At 44.2% G+C, this 24,091-nt stretch overlaps 1 protein-coding gene across 1 annotated transcript in view; it reads right to left on the reverse strand.

The window, feature by feature from the left end:
- Positions 1 to 10,766, reverse strand: part of LOC106039183 (glypican-5-like) — a 425,024-nt gene extending 414,258 nt beyond the window's left edge. The window contains exon 1 of the mRNA XM_048077290.2: positions 10,697 to 10,766. Coding sequence (XP_047933247.2) covers positions 10,697 to 10,712 — 16 coding nt within the window. The 5' untranslated portion in view covers positions 10,713 to 10,766. The remainder of the gene's footprint in view (positions 1 to 10,696) is intronic.
- Between the last annotated feature and the right edge of the window lie 13,325 nt (positions 10,767 to 24,091).

The following is a 24,091-nucleotide window of genomic DNA, read 5'->3' on the forward strand; positions in this document are numbered from 1 at the left end:
CTGTCCAGGAGCAGTCAGACCTCGCACCGTGGCAATGCCCCTTCAGGGCACAGCATTGTCTGAAATGCTTGGCTGGCTTTGCCTTTTGTCCTGGAAACATGGACTTAATCATGAAAATCTGACACTACTGAAGTCAGCGGTTTTGATCTCATTTGTTTGCGCACATAATTCAGAGAGGCTGTAACTGATTTTGTCGGTTCCTACTAACAGCCAGTGCAAAATGACAAGGTATCAATGCTATCTGAATTCTTTCCTCATTACATCAAACTTAAGAAAACATGCTGAGGCAATTTGCACTTGTGACATAATGAGTGTCAATTGCTACAAAGGAAGCACAGACAATCTGAGAACTAAAGGATGAGAGGATTAAAGTGATTCTCTCAGACACCCACTTTTATCTTAACTAGGAGGATTCTTGCTAGTCCACCACACTGCAAGCACAACCCTGAAAAACTCGGTTGGGTAGCAATGCCTGATCTCTCATGTGTTTTGCAGCGCAAGGGAGCATTAAAAGGATCTGGTTCCCCTTAAGAAAGCCACAGGACCGCTGTGCCCCTTTTCAAGTACTGACAATGACCCCCCACATTCAGCACCAACAAAAGCTCAAGCTTTTCCCCAATGCACCAGTCTCCATTCTCAGTTCCTCTGTGCTCTCCGAGTTACCCCCGCCACACACATTTTTATGTGTCTTTCCTCTCACATTGCTTTTGTATAAGAAACACCCCTTTGACTTTTGAGAAAGCTCCTCTTTAGCCCCCCAAGTTTGCAGCAGCAATAACCCAATCCATCTGTGATGGGTCAAATACTTTATCACTGATGTACAAACAGCATCACTCCTTGGGGCTACGCTGCCCACTATGCAAGACAACAAACCAGCAGCGCTTGTTTTGTCTATGCTGCATCTCACACAGCAACACAAAACTCAGGAGGGGCAGAAACCCCACGCATCTCCCCAAAGCCCAAGACCTATTTGCATCCTGCAGCAAGTCCTCACCTGCTTGCTCGTGGCCTCCAAAAGAGCTAATTTAAAGCTTACTTGATTAAATTTTTTAGTCTTTGCAATGTAGGCCTGCAAAATGCACAGCAGCATGAGCTTAGATCAAACACTTGTTATTGTTTTGTTAGGTAAGGCAGATCGTTTTTAAAATGGGGATAGGCTGAAAATCTGTGTCATTCCAAATAGACAGCAGTTACTGATCAGAACTAGATAAAGTTTCTGTAATGTTTTTGACATCTCATTTCTACTGTTTTACCTATTTTATTCTCTTGTTATGAGACTTATTTTTAGACTAAGAGCTCTTAATGCAGATATCATCACTTTCTATACATTTACACAGCACCCAGCAGACCAGCTTTTAGCCAAAATACCAATGGTGTATCCACTTGCTGCATCTAACCTATCAGGCATGCTTCTGGAACAGTGTGCTAGAGTCCTGGGGTACAGTGGATTTCCAAGCTAAAATCAAGGACTCCCCATTCCTGATGCTACATGAGGAAGCATTATTACCCTGAGCTTATAGGTTTGGGACAGGTAGGTTAGAAAGTTTGCCTCCAGACTGTACAGAAAGCCCTTAGTAGAGCCCAGGGCAGACCTCACATCCTACCTCCCAGCCAATCCTTCAGGCAGGGGCCTTTATTACTTCTCTCCAATAGGATCTATGATTTTTCCCCAGAAAAACTGGAGAAGCTATGTTATAGTTTCTTCACAAGTATTTCCATGCGTGATGTTGACAGAAGGAGGAAGAAAATAAGACAGTGGGGAGTAAAGTTAGAGGAGGCAGCATATGATAGCTGTCAAAACCGTTCAGAGCTGAGATCCCCAGTTTTACACATCCAAGGAACGGAGTCAGCTTCCTTCCAGTAAGTATGTACGGGGGACCACTGAACACTTCTAAGGTCAGCACGGGCCGGATACTGGCCTTAACTACAGCAGCACAGGCAGCTTTCAGCAGCCATTACATTTACTGTTCTCCAGGTACTGACCAATCTGTTCCCAGCCCTACTTCAACTTTGTTATTTTTAATAACTTATTCTAGAAGGATTTGGAATGTGAATTCTTACACTCATCCCTTTCCATAGTAAGTCAGATTCCAACAGTTTGCTTCAACTGATATTTACTGCTGAAAGCCTGTCAGACACGCTTACTGGTAAACATTCGTTACTCTGAAAAAAGAAACCCCTTTCTGCTGATGCACTGGATTTCTGCACTCCAGGTGGTCAGCTTCATGCCACCCAGACAGTTTCATGCCAAGGAACATTTTTGAATTCTAGTACTTCAAATATTAAAAGAAAAGCACAAAAAATACTGTTTTCAGTGACCTACATAGCCTGGCTCAAACAGCCATCTATGTTTTTAGATAGTAAATGCATAAAACTCTAAACCCCAGCTCCACTCTGTTATATCACATTACAGTTTAGCTGTAAAAAAAATAAATCCCTCCTCCTCACTTCCAGCTCAGTTTCACTGGGGAGATGCTGCACTTGGACTTCAGGAGGGGACACGGAGCTCTTGGGGCCTTGTGTTGGCTTATCACCTCTGCACCCTTCCAGCCGATACCTGCCACAAAGCCCCATGGATGGCCAAGGCAGTCCTGGTGGCCACAGCCACCTTACTCATCCACTTCATGGAGCAGGGTATGATCAGCTCTGACACCCTTGCTCCTCTGTAATTCCAGGAATTACAAGGGGGACCTCAGTGTGGGTGCCCACAAAGAGCCTCTGCTGGAAGACACCTCTGAGCCAACTCCAAAGTGCTCTCTCCATCTTTTTCACCCTGGAAAAAAAGAACCAGTAAGGTGAGCCTTCCTCAGTTCTCTTATTTCCTCAAGTTTCAGGGTTGGTTGTTAGAAGAGGAAAACCCAGCCTTATGAGATTTTTGGGGTGTGTTTGGTGCACTCCACACTCAGGTTTCCAAGTGGAGGTCTGGCAGGCTTTCCAATGTGCCCGTCTCCAACATCAAAATCTAGTTGGTGGCAGTAACAAATGCAGATCAATGCAGATAAGCACAGCTTCAGCAGTCTAGATTCAGAATGATCACAAAACATCCCTCTTAAAGCTCTTCCCAACATCTGCACTTCTTAAAGTCACAATCAAGGGTTGCTGAATGTTCTGTTCCTGACATTTTTCCTAAAAAACGTGATGTCAGCACTGTGATGAAACAGGCTGAAAGGGAGAGGCCACCGGCAGAAGTAGTCTGCGCAGCTCATGATTCTTGAAGAGACAGATGAACTCAAACTAAATCTCAAACTAAAACTCAAACTAATATCTGCATGGGGATTGTAAGCAGCTAAATTTAAGAGCTCTGGTATCTCATGGGTTGCTTTTGTCTACTATGAGTCTAAAACTGCATTCACCAACTTAGATATTTAGATTCAATACTTCAAGTGTCCAAAACTCCCCTACTACTCTTTTCTGAAGCAAGGATATGGATTTTCTGTAATGGAAATAGACAAAGTGAAAAACATCAGAATGCTTCTGCTTCAGCTGCCACATCCCTTCCCACATGCAGGGGGTCAGGGCAGCAAGCTCTGCAACTTTCCCATGAACTAAAAGTAGCAACCTTGGAGCAGAAGTATTGAGTGTCACTGATGATGATGAGAAAGTTTTGTTAGGAAAGAGAAGATACCATTTGACACAAGGACCAGCAGCAGCAATGTGGAAATTAGAGACCCAGACATATGCTTTCTAAAATTAACCCTGAAATTAAAACCAAGGGCAACATACTTAAAATACTCTTACAGTGAGCCTGCATACAGCCTGCATGTATGCTGCAGGACTGCAGTCTGAACAGGACTTGCAAATCAGCCTTCCCTGCATCAGACCTGGAATCTGCCTTCGGATCAACACTGAACTCCAGCCCCCAGCCCCTTCCCCACATCAAACACCAGTGCCTCCAGTGCCACATGTTGTCACTGCTAGAGTGACACACATGGACATACCTTGGGTACCTCCTGTTTCATGCCAGACCAGCCAAAGTATTCTACATTTATTTTATTGTTACCTGACATTCCTCCCCCCAGGATAGAACTAAGCAGAGCCAGAACATTCGTTTGATGCAATGCAATTTCCAAAATGGAAAAGGTTGGTTTCCTGGTTGGCCTCCCAAGGAGGAAAGAAGCCTCAGACAGTAATTCTGTCATCTCCAGCTTTCTCCCCCACATCATTTGCCACCTGGGAGTCCACCCTGTGCTAGCAGAGGGGAGCACAGCGCCTCTTAGGGCTCAGTAGTGCCAGGTCAATAACAGCCACATGAAGACAAGGCAAAACATGGGCACCAGTTAACCTGTACAGCACTCAAATATTTACTCAGCTCTTCTCAGTCATACCTTACCCTGGGGAACATGTAGGATATCATATTTACTATGATTCTATGATTAGATTTAAATTACTAAATTATTTATTAACTACATTATTTATTATTATTCCCGCTCTACTCTGAGCTGGTGCGGCCTCACCTCGAGTACTGTGTGCAGGTCTGGGCATCACAGTACAAAAAGGACATTAAACTGTTGGAGAGTGTCCAGAGGAGGGTGATGAAGATGGTGAAGGGCCTAGAGGGGAAGACGTATGAGGAGCGGCTGAGGTCACTGGGCCTGTTCAGCCTGGAGAAGAGGAGGCTGAGGGGAGACCTCATCGCGGCCTACAGCTTCCTCGCGAGGGGGAGTGGAGGGGCAGGCGCCGATCTATTCTCCTTAGTGACCAGCGATAGGACCCGCGGGAACGGTGTTAAGCTGAGACAGGGAAGGTTCAGGCTGGACATCAGGAAGAGGTTCTTCACCAAGAGGGTAGCTGCACACTGGAACAGGCTCCCCAGGGAAGCAGTCACTGCACCAAGCCTGTCTGAATTTAAGAAGCGTTTGGACTGTGCACTTAGTCACATGGTCTAAAATTTTGGGTAGACCTGTGTGGTGCCAGGAATTGGACTTGATGATCCTTGTTGGTCCCTTCCAACTTGGGATATTCTATGATTCTATGATATCTCATGCCATACAGGAAGCAGACAAAATCTCTAGACCGTTTTGCACCAGAGAAAATTCACAAGTGCCAGTGAAGCAGCACATGGTATCAAACAGCAGCTTCACAAGTGTGTTTTTGTTTTTTAACCAGCCATTCCTTCCTTTACCCTCATTTATAAAAGCCTTTGGATTCAAATAGTTTGCTAGTGTCAAAACAAGAGACTTTGACATCAAGAGTGCATCTGCAGTGGTTTGATCTGCAGCTACCTTACACCTCTTGCACTCCAGTGACACAGCCCAAAGAAATCAATAACACTGATTCTTCTCAAGGCTGCTGCTTTGCTGGGGAGCACAGGAGAGGTCAAATTCAGTTCTCACTGTACATGAAACATGCGAACAAGCTTATAGCGATCATGCAACAATAGGATCAGCCCTGCTGTGGACAGCCATAAGCTGAGGATTCGGGTCTCCTGCTTCTAGAGGACAGGTATGCCCTTCCACCCACACGTGTGCATACACAGGGAAGAGGAATTCATCAGTATTGGCAAAAATCGAGTGCTTGAGAAAGGATTTTAATGGCAAGAGCAGTGACTTAGCAGAGCATCTCACATGAAAAAGAATGAGGATAGAAACAGTGACACCTGTGGAGAAAATGATTAATGGAGGCATTAAGGATGGCCTCATTAGCCTAGCAGGGGGAGCAGCAGTAAGCAACCAGGTTGAGTAAACACATGTAGGAGCTACATAGGTAGTTTGCATAATCAGACCACATATGGCCTGCTCGAAAATTAAGCTTTTCATGAGGTCAGTGAGGAATGAACTCTGCCATCAAGCCTGAAAGGACGGAAGGTTTATTTAAATAGATAACTAAACCACAATGAATCATGTATTCCCTTCAAAAACTAACGTGCAGAAGGCACAACACAATCTCATGCTAATGCTGTAGTTAGCCACATTAGGACTATATCCTCAGGCTTCACAGTTCAGGTTGCATCTATTTTGATTTGGTGTTCTTGAGTGCAAGTGCTGAATTTGCCCTTTGTGCTCAGGTTGTTAACCTACAAGAAAGTACTGTGCTCTTTACTGATAAATTCAGACTCTGCTGGTGCAAGAAGGTTAAAGAGTGGGATAATGAACTTTTTCTGACCCTGCAGACTCTAAAACAGCAATATAACTAAGTATGTGAGACGAGGCTTAGGTGATCTGAAACACAAGCAGGAAATGCACTCCCTCTCTCCAGAGAGGGAACTGGGGATTACCTTTCTCCCAGCTACTTATTGTAACCCTGTTATCACCATGAAGTAGCAGTTTGTATAACATAGCATAATCCCTGAATATTTCCTATCAAAACACTCCCAAAAGCTAACACAAAACTCATACTCTGTACAACAGACCCAACTAAAGCCACAATCAGTCCTTCAGCAGCACATAGGCTGGGCAACAAAACCATCCTAGAGCCCTTACACCTCCAAGTGAAGCTGCCTGATTAGGGGATCTGTCTCAGTGTCTCTGGATAGGGGTGTCATCCCTGGCATGAGCTCATTTCCAGCAGCACAAGCAGTTGTCATCCTTACCCTCAGAGGCCCAACAGGGCTGTCACCCAGCATCTACAGTAAGGAAAAGAGCCAGACTAATGATCCTTTAATTTTGGCCATCTGAGCATGGACTACGAAGCTTTTGCTGAAAGCAGACAATCTTTTTCCCTCTTGTATTCAGCAACAGAAGAAATAGCCAGTAAACTTCACACTGCTCTTCCCTGACTTCTTGTTATACAACACAGCCAAGACCCCTAGGGCACGCAGTACTGCACATTTGCACCTTCTGCAATGCTTCAGCCCTTCAACAGTTAAAGGCCAGATCCAGAGACACCACTAGCATTTGTTGCCTTTAGGATTTAGTGGCTAATGAGGGCCAGGAAGATGCTATGGAAGAAAACAGGAGCTGTTTCAAAGAATTGAGACACAGATGACAGGGAACCAAAATTCTGCCAGCTGACATCATCCTCAAGTTTTTTCCAGCAAAAGCCAAGGCTTGCATTTGACAAGAGGACCTCAGTTCTCATGGAGCCCTTAAAGGCTTGGGCATGCATGATAAAAAAGCAAGCAGGTGAATACTCAGGTCTGGCTCCAGGCTCTACTTTTCTTTATAAAAGTAGAGTCTCCAGCTCCAGTTCTAATTTTCTTCCCATTTCTTAGTATTTCTGTCACTCTGAATGAACTATGTGTTATTGATGTATGTGCCCAGTGTAAAGATTAATAGACGAACCACAAATCAAGAGGGGTTAATTTAATTGCCTTCCACAGGTGCTCTGCAGTATTTCATGCAACCTAAGGCCAGGAATATTTTATGAGTCCCCTTGTGTAGAACTAATGACAAGTACTGCTGCTCAGCCTCAGCTCCTGCTCAAACTCCAAATTACAGAGAAGAGGCTGGGGAGAAGACAGAACAAGACAGGGAGGATGACAAAGGGGCTTCTCCCATTTTTAAGTGCAGAGTGGCGACAACTCTGCTATATCAGATGACTGACAAGTGCACAGTCCTCTCATTTTAAACTGAGAAGGATGCTCACACCAAGGGTTAGGGAAAAGTTGCCATTATGTTTGACTCCTAAGATGGGAGAAGCAGTATTTGTGGAGTAGAATTTACTTCATTGCCCCAGTTCTTTCAAGAATAAGAGGTAAACCTGATATTTACTTCTCATATGTGGAATGATTACCCAGCACCATGAAACTCCTTTACCTAATTTGAAAGAAAGGAAAGCAAAGACAACCGGTCTCTTCCAGCTCATATAAGTAACAACAGAGAAAAGCATTAGCAGAAGCTCTGCCACTACATGAAGAGGACAGAAGACATCAAAAAATAATTTTACCTGAGGACAGTGAAGGAGAGCTGCAGAAGGCTGCTGTCTGGCTGGGAAGATCCTCACCATGTTCAAGGGGTTCGTGGTTTTGTCCATCCCTGACAGGATGACTAAACACTTTCTGAAAGTATTCAAACCACTTTGAGACACCTGGCTGGACACTGCTGCCCAGGAGAGGAGACAAATGGCTGAAACAGGTTGTCCCCAAGAAGGACCATATACCATGAAAGACTGAAGGCCAGAACTTAATACTGTATGTAAGAATTCAAACAAAATATTCAGAAACAGTGTGTCAGAAAGGCAGCTTGTCAGCTGGCAATCAGCTTTAGGATTTCACGTCTCTGAATGACAGGGTCTGTGCAAATACATTTTTATACCTTTTTACCTCAGCCCTGTAGCAGATTTAGAGCTCTGCTTATGATACAGAAACTTTTACAGGTCACACTGAGACTGCCTTTTTTTTTTCCCTGGAACTTAATATAAATGCCAGTTTCAGCACGCAAATTAACTGTGAGGCCAACTCTTTGAAGAGCTTGCTATCCTCAATTCCCAGAAGTCAAGGAGAGTCAAAGCATCCATAAAGGCACAAGATCAGAGTATATTAGAAAATGGATGATTACCATGATATGAAACCCTGATACATTCAGCCAGTTAATGCTGAGGAATGGAAGAGTAACCAATAATAAGCATTGATAGTTCATGCCAAAGAATTAAAAGGGAAACTAGATGCAGTCAAATTCTGTATTTCAGCCTAAATGTTGTCAGGACATTTCTAAATAGGTGGGCAGAACAAGCACTAGACAATTTGAAATAAGTATTCTCTAGATAGAATAATTAAACCTCTGTTGTGACATGTCTCTGTAGGCATTTATTTTACATGAATAAAGGATCACACAGAATTATGTTTTAATTATTTCATGAAGTTCTAAAGATGTACTCTATTTCATCCAAAAAGTCATTGACTGGATTACAGGAAGAGTCCTAACTCCCATACACCTCAATAAGCTAAAGCAAGAGACATGAAAAGCAGGCTCGGGATGAAGTATAGAGAGAAGAGGCAGGAGATGCGGCAGGAGATGCTCCTGTCAGGAATGGTTCCCTAGACTAGGCCTTCAGGGATGTGCCCTGTGTGACCTTTATCTGTCCCCTAGGGATTCTCCCCACTTTCTGCCCGTGGACGGGCTCTCCACACAGGTGAGATTTCACATAACACAAATGAAACACTGCCACACCAATGTGTTTCAACCTGGATTTCCAGAGCTGGGATTGTAGGACATAGCTACTCTCTGCAGACAGAGCCCAACTCCCAATTTCTCTAGATTTCTTTGAAAGTCTCAGAATTTAAGCTTTCCAGTACTCATATCACTTCAAAGAATACAAGTTCCTTAATTCTACGTAAATCAGGATATTCAGTCTCTGGAGATTAGGAGAGTTTATTCTTTATCTGTGAAGATAACTAGGAGAGGTAACTGTCTCCACGACAAAGCATCACAACACCGAGAGCAGATCCTGTCACTGCTGTTTGGTGCCCTCTCCTGGCACCAACACAGTGAGACTATTTGGGAAATCCTACCTGGATAATGACATTTCATTTCCACCGATGCCCGAAGATCCATTCTAGGCTGAAACCAGTAAAGCCATATAGTAGAGAAGACAATCTTATCGGATGAGCAGTTATTCTATCAGTGTCTTATGCTTATTTTCTCTTGGTGTAGAAGATTATCTTAAACTATCATTTAGGAGAGAAACAAAAGCTCTCTGCTCCCCAAAAGAGCAGTTTAATTTATGTAACAGGCTTTTTAGCCTCCTTAAAAGGAAACAAAGTCTTGTGAAACACTTCTGATTAGAAACAAGCCATACAATTATTTTAGTACTTATCCTCAACCAGGAAGTCATGCAAATAAAGTCCCCACCAGAAAGCTTTCTGATACTACATTTAACATTAAACTACATTTCAGCTGGATCATTTTGCCCAAAAATGGATATTAAAGCCCTGAACCAGCTAAATATCTTTAGGAGAGGTAGACGCAAGCCACGAGGTTTAACTAAAAAGCTTAAAAAATGTTTATGATTCCCTGTACAGAATCCTCTTCCAGTTGAAAGGCCGTATGGAAGATTAGTTTAGAGCATTGGGATTTCACTGCTTATTAATGTATGACCAACTAATCAATACTAGCAAAATCCTAGACTCAAATACACAGCAGGAGCTCACAGATGTGACATATTAGTGTTACACTTCAGTATATTACCTCCTGTCTATAAAGCAAAGCCAGTTTCAAACACACAGTTTAAAAACAGCAAAAATTTTAGAATCTACCTATCATTAATCCCTTTGGTATGAATTACATGGACATTAACTAGAACTTAGCTCCTGTGTTTAATATTCACTATATTATAACCACAACAAATGAGTGATTAGAAGTAAAACCTTGTTTTAATTCGGAATTTTAAAAATATCCTGCATGCAATTGTTGAAAAATTGATTGATAATCCAGACCAATAGCACAAACTTTTATTCATAGGCACTTATAAACAAAAGTCATTAGCTGAAACATATGGCAAATTCAAAATTAGTAAAATTGTTTTTCAGTGAATCAAAAGTTAACTGGCAGAACTGGCTGTCATGATGAACAGCTCCATTGAGTTCAGGAGTGGTTAGACATCAATGTTTAACTACATTGAGAGTTGCAGAGATATTTGAAAACTATAAAGCGAGTTTTGAAAGAAAACCTTGTTTCATATCTAAATCAACATATAACCACCCAGCTTATAAAAAATAATCCTTTGCACACCTTACACCCAACATCTAACCACACAGGACATGGATGTGAATGCACCATGGCCCCATCCAGAACTACTGCTCATGTTTCTCTGGGCTTACCTGTGACCCCATGCATTGCAGCAACATCTGGAGAACTTTACCTCGGGTCCATGATCCCTCAGGGCAGGTGCTGTACAAACAGAAGATGCCAAATACTGAATACAACAGCTTGAAACACATTATAGCCAGCTCACCCACTCATGTCTTCATTAAACTGTTCGCATCAGCTCCACCTTCACACTCAGGCCCAACCACCTGGGCTCCAAGAGAACCCAGATCACACCTTGTACCAACCACATACTTCAGGAAAAATAACCCCAGCCTCAAGGAGCTTGCATCACCTGCACCAGGCATGAGAGAAAGGGACGATATGATGGGAAGTTACACAATGGACAAATTTTTGGGAAAGATGTTAACTTGTTATTCACAATCCCAACTCAGTCTTAGGTGCTTTTCACATTAACAGTTATCCTCTTTGGACATTTTTAAATCTGGCTTCCCTCTTATCCCACAGATTCCCCCCAAAGAAACATCAGTTTTAGGCCATGGTAGGCTGCAGCACTCAGATTTTGTGCTCTGACACTCCCTGGGGCCTGCAGAGAGCCCCTGCTCTTCAGCCTGCAGATCCCCAAGCTGAACACAGAAATAAATAGTTTAAGAAAGCATCTTCTTGTAAATCTGCTTTAAGTGAAAATATGCCTAACAGTACAAAAGTAGAGGTACCTTACTGCGTTCAAACATACAGTTCGGCCTGGAAACCTCTCCCTGAGGTCTAAAACAAAGCCTGAGGGCCTGGCCCACACAGAAGAACTGGCAGGCCCTCCCACTAGGCCGAGGAGAGCACAGCCATGCCACTGCTGGAGAAGGGATGGCTTTTGCAGGCCAGACATGAAGAAAATTTAAACATTTGAATTGTCTCAGTGCTATATAGCCATAGGCCAGCCACACCTTCCTCCAGCACACTGCCACCCTCACCAGGGGAAAATGGAAAAAGTGACACCCACCCCTCGGCAGTGAGCTTGCCCAGGGCAAGCTGGCAGGTGAGGCACATCCTGATCACTGCCCAGATATCCAGCAGCAGCCACAGCCTCTGCCAGCGAGGCAAGCAAGAAGCAGGCTGTTGGGTAGTAGCAGTTCCCTGACAGGGAGGGTCTATGAATTCAGAGACCCTTGGGGGAAGACAATATTTACTCTTTGATCTTACAAATCAGCCATTGTTGCACACTAAGACCACCTTTCCTGAGGAGTACAGCAGAAAATGTCTCAGACAGAATATTCAATAAATACAGGGAATTTGAAGCAAACTGCAGCTCGGTTGATTCATGGAAGAACTCTACAACTCAAAGCAAATGAGTTATAAAGTAGGTATGTGGTTTATTTTGGTGCTGGGCGCATGTGGGATAGCTCCCAAAGGCATGCGCACCCTAACGCGGCAACTTGCTTTGGTTATATGCAGTAAAGAGTTACTTATGCATGATTTTTCCCAATATGCCTATACATATTCATAACCTATCCCCACTTTGTATTAAAATTAGCTCCAAGAAGTCATTTTCATAAAATCCTCCCATCCGTGCTTGCGCAGTGCCTTCTGGTGGTGGTCATCCGGGGGTCATGGGGATGAAGGCTGATAACTCTTCTTCATCACCGCTGGTTGACCCCCTGCCTTTATACAGACTCAGCTGCTCCTTGGCTCTTGTCCAAACCACAAGGTCCGTCTCAGCTGGTTTTTGAGACAGGTTCCCCATTTTTGTCAGGAAACATCCTCTGTGAGGGGCCCTGAGACTCCCTGTTTCAGTTAATTTGCACAGTAGTAAGCAAAGACACTCAGCAATATCTATTTTAATGCAATTAAGCAAGCCCCCATTCTTCCATTCCTGGCTTTAATAATTACAATTGTTTTATTTAGAAATCATTAATGCAATTAAGCAAGCCCCTATTCTTCTATCCCTGGCTTCATGATGAGGGGGTAAAATACTGGAATGAGAATCACTTGCAAGACTTAGGAACACAAAATACCAGACCTCCCATGTTTTTACTGCAGATTTCTATAAGAATCACCCCATTAGTCTCCACCAGAAAACTATTTCTGTGTACTTAGGTTCCTCCACAACATCTGAGGGAAGCCTCTCACACCCTGGAGATCAAGCCAGGCTGGAACGCAAGTAGGTGGTACATGAGGTTTGTATTAGCTCTCACATATCTAAACAAAAAGGTGTCAAGCACTGAAAGTCAATGGAAAAGTTTCCTACAAATACAGTTTAATTGCAAACACATTCCTTGTCTTTCATTAGAGATGCTTAAAGCAACACTGCATTTGCACAATACCAGATGCAGTCCTTTTGAGAGGGCCCAGAGTCACTGACCCTCCCAGAGAACATTGTTCATATGATGCTGCAGAAGTTACAGAGATGCCTGACCTTACAGCCAAGTTGTCCAGTAGGTCAAAAGGATTTAGCTCTGTGAGGAAAAGTAAATATACCCGTACATGCTACCCTTAGGCTTCTAAAACAAGCAGAAATCATTTTCTAACACAGTTCATAATTAACATGTTTTCCCCTGAAAATGTCAGTGCCCACTTAAAGTTTCTGTATTCTTATTTTCCCTTATTCATCCACAAATTTTCCTTTACAATTACCTTTTGCCTCTGGTTGAAGACAAGTGATATTAAAAGGACTACTTTGTCCATCTGTTAGATAAAGTAAATTTCCACAGACAAAAACTTAATTAAATTAATTTAACCAAGGAATTTAATTAGGAAATGTTGGACAGTTACCTAGAGAAAAGTCTACTATGACGCTCTGCCTAAAATACAGTGTTTCCCCAGGACTATGAGCTCACACATACATCTATAATAAGCATTTACTTTAATCTTTCCTCCTGAGCTCCCTGGCCCTGGATCCTCTTCACAAGCTTTTCCTGCAGAAATTGAAGGTGACTGCCCAGAGCAATCACATCACTATTGAAGGCAGCCACCCCTTCAGGACAGTCATACCAAAGAGTGGTCTTCAGAGTAATATAAATATTTCTATTATTTTTTTCACAATAATCCATTTGTAAAGCAGATATGGAAGTTACCACAACTAGTAACAATACTCATCTAGCAGCCTTTCATGGTTTTTTTTTTTAAAGCAACAGTACAACTTTTAGTCAATAAAAAGTTATGAAAGATTCCATACCCAGAGAGCTTCCTTCCTAAAAACACTCCCAAATTATGGTCAAATCCCTCTTTTCCTTCCATTCACCATATTATGGCTAACGTGTGGTAGACACTTATACCCCCACATACCCAAGGGTTAAATCTATAAGATAGAAATAGCTAAAACTTTTGGCCCCTCACAGTTCAAAAACTTTCAATCATGTAAAAATCTCTCCTCAGTACTTACATAGCACAGATGAAGATCCCATAAATAGAAAGGGAACACTTTTGCCCTACTTCTCCTTTTGAAGGCTCATGTTCCCAGTAGCATGTGGGGGCAATCAGCATTAGTAAATGGAGAACTGGAGACACTTGAGGTGTCTCCAACACTTGACACCTGCTTCTTTGAGAATGTCACAGTGAGGACAAAGAAAAATGGAGACAGCAGGACCTGAGGCCTTACAGCCTGCACTACATGTGGAACAGTTATCCCTAAGGGGTGCAGAGGTCCGGGGCAGGGGGGGGAAGCCCCAGTTAGGAATGGCTGTGGGGACAAGGAGCAGGAGGCTTCCCAGTGAGCTGCTCTGGAGGTCATGAGAAAAGAAGAACTGATGCATATTCAGGATCCTCTCAGACTGATTTCTTTCTTCCACTCAAAACCAGCATCCCTCCATGGGGCTGTTCTTGTGACAGAGAGCTATTTATTTTTGCAGTTTCCACCTCATGGTTTCCCATCCCCCTTTCCCTTTTAGCTTAAGCTGTAATTATCTCTGCCCTATTCTGACAAAACTACTTGTGAAAACCATGACTGAAATATTTCCAGGTCAGCCGAATTCTAATTTTTGTAGGTCCGCCTTATCCTATGGGAGATTTGCTGTATTATTTGGATACCAGCAGTCAGTCATGATTAACAGAGCAGAGGACAGAAACACTGAGCCTTTTTCTCACAGAAACGTGTCCTCCTGAGATATCTGCACATAAAAATGTGTCTTTTCCAGATTATGCAAGATTAACAGGTTTCAGATGACCTGTAGGGCATCTTGATAGTCTTGCTGTGTCAAATGGAGTCAAAATTGTGGTTTAATTCTTTAACTGCATTCATCCATCCTCTGAGTTGGGTTGGGGAGAATTATTACAATGTAGGCTTGGACCCCCTTCTGTCAAGCACAGCTGAAAAAAACGTAAAGCCCAGTTTGTGCTTCAAAGGCTATTTGCCATCCAAACCGACAGACAGAGCGCTTGTTATCCCCGTTTCACAGACCAGGTCACAACTGGGTCACAGCTAGCCTTTCTCCTGAAAGTCGAAGGGGAAGGCAGGGCACGCTGGGGCTAGCAGGCACCATGGTGGGAAGTAGGGATTTTATGAGGCTCTGGGGAAAAGCTGGCTGTCTGATGTGCACCCAGGAAAAAGGGGGCTGTACTCAGCTGGTGAATATAATCGTTCTCCGATCTCATTCCAATTGTGAATTTGCACGGAAAATGATGAAGCAATGCTACTGTAGAGCCAATGTGTTTGAGAATAAACTCAAGCCTCCTGTCTCCCTCTCCTTCTCCCTCCCCTGAAATCCTGATGTGATGGCCGTGATAGGTCTCTGACCTTTGATATGGTTTAGAGACTCCATTCAAGTTTTTCACCTACCAGCTGGACATATCCTGGACATACCAAGAGAGAGCCACACATTGCCTGTTTTTTGCAGTCTAAAGTGAGGAAAAGGTAGATATCAACAAAAGCTGTTGAGATGAGCTGCATGATCACATCATAGCTAATGATGGGAAATGCTTTCCTACAGATATGGCCTTCAGGCTGAGAGTCCCGCATAGGCAGGACACAACTAGAACTGTCAGTCGAAAGCAAGCAAACACAGCACATTTTGGCAACTTCCAAAACATGTCTCAGCACTGGGATCTATGAATGTGGCACATGTTGCTCGCTATGATGACAAGACCAGACTGAAAAAGTACCTTCCTTTCCCAAGAAGGGACACACACGGAACATGTCACTGCTGTGGCCCAGAAAAGTGTCCTTCCCAGGCGGGTCCTACCACATGGATACAGGTGCCAAACTGGGTGAGGTCTGGGGCAAACAGCCAGTTGCTGATGAAATCTGTAACTTTCTCTTTTTCTCAATGGTTTTATTTAAGCAGAATCAAAGCTGCAAAAGATTTGATTTGCATTCAGAGATATATATTTTTTATACCCCAAAGCAATTGAGTGAGATGAAGCGTAAAGATACAGAAAAAAGAAAAGTAGAACACACACAACAATTTAGGTGAAACCAGGGAAATCAGTCTAAGCTCTGCATAAATGCATTGGCAGGAATGAGACCCATTCCAGATCCAGGGGCATGACTAAAGCTAGAAATGCATATTCTATCTTTTAATATTATAGTTATTACTATTTAAGTAAAACAGCATTTTGGTCTAAAATTTCCCATGGTTACAGAGAGGTGTTTTATTTTTCTGATCTATGCTTTGGAGAAGAGGTTTATCTCTCTTCTACTTAGTAACAGGAAAATGATGTATATTAGAAAAATATTTTTCAAGCCAAGTTGTCAAAGTTTCAAATTTCTCACTATGTAACCAAATCTAGCAAGATCCCAGATCTTGGAAATAAGGGTCAGAAACTTTTGAGGTTTTCCCACCCTTAATATTTACATTCACAAATGCTTGGCAATGTAAGATTCTGAGAAGTGGTCAGATTGATTTTCCCATGTTTGTTTATCTACTTTGACACTGTGGCCAGCTAGCTCATGAAATAATAATGAGGCTGTTTCAGTGTAATACACGAAGAACTGCACTTTTAATGTAGTTCCTAGTCAGATGAGGCTCATTGTCATTTTGTAGCTGAGCTGAATCAAGTTGCTGCAACTTTTAACCTGTACTACCTTTCCCACCCTGAACTACATCGAAGAGTTAATTTAATTTACCTCAGAAAATAGCAACAGCACTGATGGCGCTTCTGTTGATGAAACTGTATCTTAGGGCATTATCCAGGTTGCAGACATATGGAATTAAGCGCTGGACCCATACAGAAGATGGAATCCTGGCCCCAGCTTAGTTAACGGCAAATCTCTTTTTGACTGCAGTATGATCAGGTTTTCTCTCTGTTCTCCAGATTTCTGAGAGAAGGATGTACGGTGTAGTAACAAAAACAATAAGGTGCCAAGTTCCCAGCACACAGTCCCTGCTGTTGCTTCTGGGGCAAAACAGAGGAAAATACTGGTATGTAAGTACATTTTATCTTTTTGATCTTACAAGCCACATATTTTATTTTGAGATGCAGGAAGCATTTTGCAGCTCAAAGGGAGTTCAGATGGGAATTGGGTAGAAATGCCCTCTGTAAGAGCCACAGTTCATGGAGAAGCCATGATAGCTGATATTTTGGGGGTATCTGTTGGATACCCCAAGCAGAAACTGCATGGGGAGGCAGGGACTAAATATCCAGTTTTCTTTGAACTTCCAGTGTGCAACCTTCTAGGCTGAAAAGCTACAGATCCTAAAGCTGTCCAGAAACTCTAACGGTTCTTTTCTCTCTTTGGCATCGCACATTCAGACTGTTTTTCCACATTTCCCAAATTCGGTCACATCAGCATCAGGAGGACACAGGCAATCACAGAGGTGTTCCATCTTCTCTAATGGCTGAACAAAATAATGAAAGACCTGTGTATTCCTATTGTGAAGGTTCTCCCAGCCTTCCCTAAGTAATTGATGTCAGAATCAATACACCACTTTTTGCTGCTATAGCTCAGCAGCGTTTATGGTAGGTTTCTTTTTTAACTGTGCTTTCATTTTTCCAATTTCCTGCTCTTAGAATCTTTTCCAATAAATTCCTTGTTTGGGTTTTATGGACTATTTGATCCTATTTCTTAGAAGATAATTCTTTTGGGATGTCACAGGCACAGAGAAGCTCGAAAGAATTATCATTGCTGACAAGATGTTTGACCATGGACAAGTGTTCCTCATTAAGAACAGGTTCTATTTTCTACTTATAAAAACAAACTTCCTGCACAATCCAGCTAGAAGGAAATAGCCTTATTTTTATATGGACACATTTGTGTTTGAAGCCAGCAGGGGGTGTGCTCCTTCGCTGTCCTTTTATCACATTCATGCTTGGCTTTCCCTTGCCCTTCCAGAGAAACTCCTCTCAGTACATCATCAACCCCTGACCTGAAATAACACAAAAATATCTGTGAAATGATCCTGTGTCTTATTTGCAGACTAGCACAGACCGCTAAGTCTACTATACCTCCACATCAGACTGAGGGCTAGTCATCTCACCCTTCCTTGCTTCCTGCTGGGTCTGTGCTTGCCTTGCATTTTGGTGGTAATTCCTGGCTCTTCTGCAATGCACATCATCTTGCACTGCTTGCACCAATGTGGATCTAATGCCTCAAGTAATGGCATGAATTGCGTGTGGTTACCCAGAAATGCAGTGGCAGAACTGTAAATAGAGCTTGGCTCTCCTGGGTCTCATTAGGATTTTTTTTTTTTCCTTCTCAGTGCCATCTGAGAAAAAGGCTCTTTCACCAGCCTCCCTAGCTGAAACTCATCACTGCAAGGAGCTGGCACGTGGGAGCAGTCCAGTTGAAGTGAATGGAGTGGCTTGAAGGTCTAAAGCCAATCACCTGGATGAACTACCTGACGTCATGCAGGGAAGGTCCAATATTTGCTGAAGGCAGTAGAAATCTCCTAAAGACTTCAGTAATTTCTGGCTTAAATCCTAGCAGAAGCCAGGATTCAGTAGACATAAAAGCATGTACAGAATTAGAACATCCTACTTATATCAACACTGGTTAATGAAACATATGAATGTGTGTTTAATATTTTATCTCCTTGCAGTATTGTCAGATGTAGCTGTGGATTGCCCCATTATCTAAAGCTTAGGAATCTGCACTCTTTCTGCATGGCTTATTTTCTGTACGTTGGCCTCTAATTTCCACATGTTACAAATCTAAGTCTGGTGTTTATAATGTGTTTGGGGCCTGAAAAGGATACATAGACAAACCTTACTTCACTCTTACAGATTCAGCACAGTTAATAATGATGGTCAAGGATTTTACATTATGGCCAGTTTGCTTCCATTGTAACAACCACCATTGTTTATTTTTAGTGTTTTACTAAGGACAAAAAGAAGGTGGGAAGCAGGAAGGAGGGGGCACATCTAAATGATTTATATTTTACAACTTTAAATAAGACTTTCATTTTATTAAAAACCTACATTCCCTTTACCCAAAATTTTCCAGTAACAGAATTTCTCACAGAACAGGATTTCCACATTTCAAGCAGCTCTAACAGCAACACACACCTCAAAGGGGCATTGTGAGCATGAATTAATGACGGCTCCATCCTCACGCACACAGGATCCCTGGCCCCAGTCCAGCAGAGCACTTAGCGTGCAGGTTCACCGCCAGGCACATGAGCTGGCCCTGTGGTTTCAGCAGGTCCCAATGCCTGTGCTTAAAGCGAAGCATGTAGGTAAGTGATCACTGGAGCAGGGTCAAAGGACTCAGCACCTTGCAGGCTGAGCTCCTGATACCTCTGCAGCATCCTGAGGTCTTCAAAAGGAAGCATCAATGTGTGGAAGAGGCAGATGTTTGCCTATAGAGCTGCTGCGTAAAATTTAACCACGTGAGCTCTCCTAGATTTGATGTACCTGCCAGGCCATAGAAGGTGCATTGGTTATTTAAATAAGTTTTTTTTGTTGTTTGTGTTTTTTTTTTTTTAATATTAGCTGCTTCAGAACTGATATAACAATAACACTTGTGCCCATTGCAGACAGGTAGTGTGCAAGCTGGCAAGGGGCTTCGGGGGTGACAAGAAGCTCTTTGACAATTGCATGAGCAGTAGAAGCTTCGACAAAGAAAATGCAGGACTAGCCATGAGATGACGTGGGTGTTTTAGTGCAGTTTTCAGTCAATAGCTGGGCTGGATTTTGCCAGCCGTAATCATTATGTCATTATGGTCCTGCACGTGGTCCTTATCTGTTTGAAGTGTCCCACCCAAGGCATGAGTCCTTTACAAGGCTTTTGGACCTTTTTTGAGGTTAACAGGAACTTGTGCCTGTTGAGACAATAGAAATTAATTTTCAGTGACTTGGAGATGACAAAGAATAAGTTCCTAAAAGAGAACTGCCCTAAACCCACCTTCTAAGTCTGTGGTGCATCTTATCCTTGACAGTATGACTGAGCATCTTAACGGCCATGGTGGCACGGAGCTGTATTGGAGAGGCCAGAAGTAGAGACTGGCTTTTATTACCTAGCTAGAGCTTTAAATAGAGCATTAATATTGCTAAAAAAAAAAAAAATCCTAAGGAGAATGAAGTGATACGATCAATACGGGAAACCTGAGAGCTGTGCTGCCTTGTTTCTCCAAAATTAGATGGGAAATCGGGGAATAAATTTTTGGAGACTGCCTTTTTTTTTTTTTTTCCTCCCCCTTTCCTTTCTATTGAGCATCCAACCGTCAATATAAAACCAAGTCCGTAGCGGTAACACCTCTGTCCCTTCTGGGGCTGGGTGGCCGCTGCGACCCTCGCGGGCAGCAGGGGGAGCCGGAGCCCCGCGGCAGCGGGAGGTCTGCGTGTCTGGCTGGGGCAGCAGTGGCTAAAGCGCCCCTAAAGCTGATAAATCTTGCGGTAGTCTGGGGCTGTCAGTCAAGGTCAGATGCAAACCAGTTGCAGAAAGTACTGCGTAGAACATGGGCGACAGGGATCGATCAGCAGATGAACTGCACGGCAATACGTGCTCTGGATGGGAACTCCTTTGCCTGTATTTAACTGAAAGCATCGAGGAATTTCAGAGTGTCAAGGCCAAAAAGCTATTTTAAAGATATAAAAGGTGAGGAAAATTTAATAAATTAATACTAAGTTTGGTCAATTTCCCTAAAGTTTAGTATGTGAGGCCAAACTAGGACCTTCAATCATTTCAGCTAACGCCTTTGTGCAAAGCAGACTGTACAGCTCGATGAGTAACTGCTGCCTTATCTTGGGATGGTGACTGAGAGCCCTCACTCTTCCAGTCTTCAAAACAGCAAACTTTTGAGATAGGAAGGAGAAAACGATTCTTTCTTGACAGGCACATGGCCCTTCTTGGTTGTTTCGTTACCCTTGAGGGAACACAGGATGCACAGCACGCAGCGTTCCCAAGACAAATGGTGCTGGCTGGCCTATGAGAGATGAGGCTCCTGCAGTTGTTGTTGATTTTTTTTTCTCCCACCGACGAGGCAGGGTGACTGTTAAAAGCCTCACTAACACTCTGACCCTCCTGCAGCCTTTGCTGGAGATTTCCTTGCCCTTTGCAGGACAGAGAGGAACACAGACAACACTGATGTCAGCCTTGTCCAGGGTCAGGGCTCGGGGTCAGCTCCAGGGTCTGGGGCTCAGGTCCGGGGCTCGGGGTTAGCTCCAGGGTGTTGGCTTAGGGTCAGCTCTGGGGTGGGGGCTCCAGGGTTGAGGGTTCGGGGTTGTCTGCAGCGTCAGGGGCTTGGGGTCAGGGGCTTGGGTCCAGGACTTGGGGTCACCTCCGAGTTCAAGGCTCGGGGTCAAGGGTCTGGGGTTGAGTGTCCGGAGTCAAGGGGCTGGGGCTCAGAGCTGGGGCTTGGGGTTGGGGCTTGGAGTCAGCTCCGGTCCGGAGCTCAGGGTCAGGTCTGGGTCCAGGTCCGGGTCCAGGTCCTGGGTTCTGACCTGGGTCCAGGTCCAGGGATCGGATTCTGACCATGTCCAGGGCTTGGGCTGGGGCACGGGTCTGGGGCACACAGTTGGGTCTTGGTCCAGGTCCGGGTCCAGGGCTCAGGCCCGGGTCCGGGCTTCGGGTCCAGAGCTCAGGGTTAGCTCTGGGGTGGGAGCTCCGGTATTGAGGGTCCGAGGTCAGTTCCAGGGTCTGGGGCTCGGGGTCGGGGCCTTTATCTTGAGTTGAATTTTTTTGCAGCACTATGTTTGCAGTGGTAACATTGCTGTCAAGGTGTTCTTGATTAAAAATGATCTTAACTGTAATAGTGAATTCACTGAGTGTGGCTTTGTATAATGACTCCCATGATCATAACATTTTTTCCTTTATCACAGATACAAGAAAAGCTCTTTCCAGCGAGATAGAGAAGGAATTAATTATACCTCTGCCTCATCCTGTGAGACCAGAAGACATGGAGTAACTATAAGCTGCGATTCTCAGGAGACATACTGAGAGTCTTGGGTTCCTTCTCTGCCTGCCCCCCAAGGCCTTAGGGATGAGAAATCTTAGGCTTAATGTTTTCCCCTGTGAAATACTGTCATGTTAAGGGGCGTAGCTGACTAACTGTTATGGGTCTGGTCGGATTCAGGGTACTGAACTACCACGGTCACGGATTCACCAATAACGTAGCACATCCTTGCTCTAGTCGCGTTCAATGAGAACTATCACGGCTAGGAACAATGCAATGAAGGGCAGTTTATTAACAGCAACAGGGACACGGGTTCTTTGGATTGCTGGAGATAAATTCACTGTCCGCAAAAGCAAGGGAGCACGCATGAAATACACAGGTACTCATCCTGGCTATTAATGTGTTAAAAGGCACAAAGACTCTAGAGATTTCTAAGTTTCCATGGAGACACCTGGTACAACCAAGTGTTCAAATCTTACCCCACGACATCCCAATGCGGGGGGAAGAGAGGCTCAGCCCATCGACTGATCCCAGAAGTCAGAAAGGTATCCTTCGGGATGGTATCTTCCCTAACATCCCCTTTCACTTAAGCCGATTTACATTATCCGCCCATCTATTCTCTTTAGTCACCAGTGATAGGACCCACAGGAATGGTGTCAAGCTGCAACAGGAGAGGTTCTGGCTAGACATCAGGAAGAGGTTCTTCACCGACAGGGCGGTCACACACTGGAACAGGCTCCCCAGGGAAATAGTCACTGCACCAAGCTTGTTGAGTTTAAGAAGCGTTTGGACTGTGCACTTAGTCACATAGTCTGAATTTTTGGGTTGATCTGTGTGGTGCCAGGAGTTGGACTCGATGATCCTTGTGGGTCCCTTCCAACTCGGGATATTCTATGATTATTTTCTGTCCTTTGAGGTGGAGCTTGAGTGACTCTAGTCAGGCATATCTTGGCTATGATTGGTAAAAAGTTTTCTCACTTTCGTTTAAAGGAGAAATTCAGAGCGCATGCTCAGTGAGGGGTGGTCGCACCTTGGAGGCACAGAGCTTTTGGGATGGAGGTGTGTTTTGGTATTATAATGATGATATAATGAGCAAAAGTTCACTAGAGTACAATATATTTTCAAAAACATGACAGGTCATTGGCTCTGGGTAGCAAACGTGCAGCTTATCGGTCTCAGTGCGCACAAGAGCATTGGGTCCCCATCTCGTCACAGCCTATCTGTGGTGTCTCCACTCCGCTCTATGCTCTGTACTGTTCCTTAGAGTCAGCATTCCCACAAAGTTCCCCTAGTGCAATAGCATGTAAAGTTGGAGGCCTAGGGAACGCTTAGGTAGCGCAGCTACCCCCCACCCTGAAAGCTTCTTCAGTGCTGTACGTTTTCTTTAAAATGTGAATATTAGTTTAATTTGCCTAGTTACTTCAGGCAATTACTCCACAAATACCAAAAGCGATATTGAGATGCCTACTTCCAGCATCTCCATTGGTAATAATAGCTTCATACTTCTGTGCTTATCCTCATGGTTTTTCCTTTCAAATACTGGAAAGGCAGAGACTGTTCAACAGAGTCATCTCTGATCCAAAAACCAAAACTCTGATTTCATCCCAAACCAATGCTGCCTGATGTCAGTAAAATTGCTATTACTCTCGGTCATCCTGGCCATCGCAGTTGTGCCTCTGTTGGGCTCTCTGTCCAACCCTGTTGATCACCCCTGTCCTGCTCCCTGCCCCCTTGGTGGTTCTTCTGTCCCTCTGCCCCGCTGGCTGTCCGTCCATCCAGTTCGTCTCTTGCTGCTTGTGTCCCGCTTGTGCCCTTTTCCTTTTTCTTCCTCCTTCTGTGCACCACAGCCCATCTCCGCAGGAGGCAACCGTTCCCCATGGGATGGACGCCGAGACGGACAGACAGACCTGCTCGATGCCTGAGCCCCGCAGCCCCCCAAGGGGAAGGGGAGAACGTCCGGGCAGGGAGTTCCGCCGCAGTCTCCCTCCCAGGAGTCCTGCGCAAGAGTTCAATAAAGTTCGCTTTTGGGCTTGTGCTGCCCTCTGTGTTGGTGGCCGCTGTAAGTGGCTGTGTCACTGGGTGCAGGTTCCTGGGTGCGCAGGGGGCAGGGGCTGGGGGGAGCCGATGGATACAGACAAGCGATTGGGGTGTGGGGGCCACGCTGCTGGGGAGGCTGCAGGCTGGGGG

This window comes from Anser cygnoides, chromosome 9, assembly GCF_040182565.1.
Source record: "Anser cygnoides isolate HZ-2024a breed goose chromosome 9, Taihu_goose_T2T_genome, whole genome shotgun sequence".
NCBI lineage: Eukaryota > Metazoa > Chordata > Aves > Anseriformes > Anatidae > Anser > Anser cygnoides.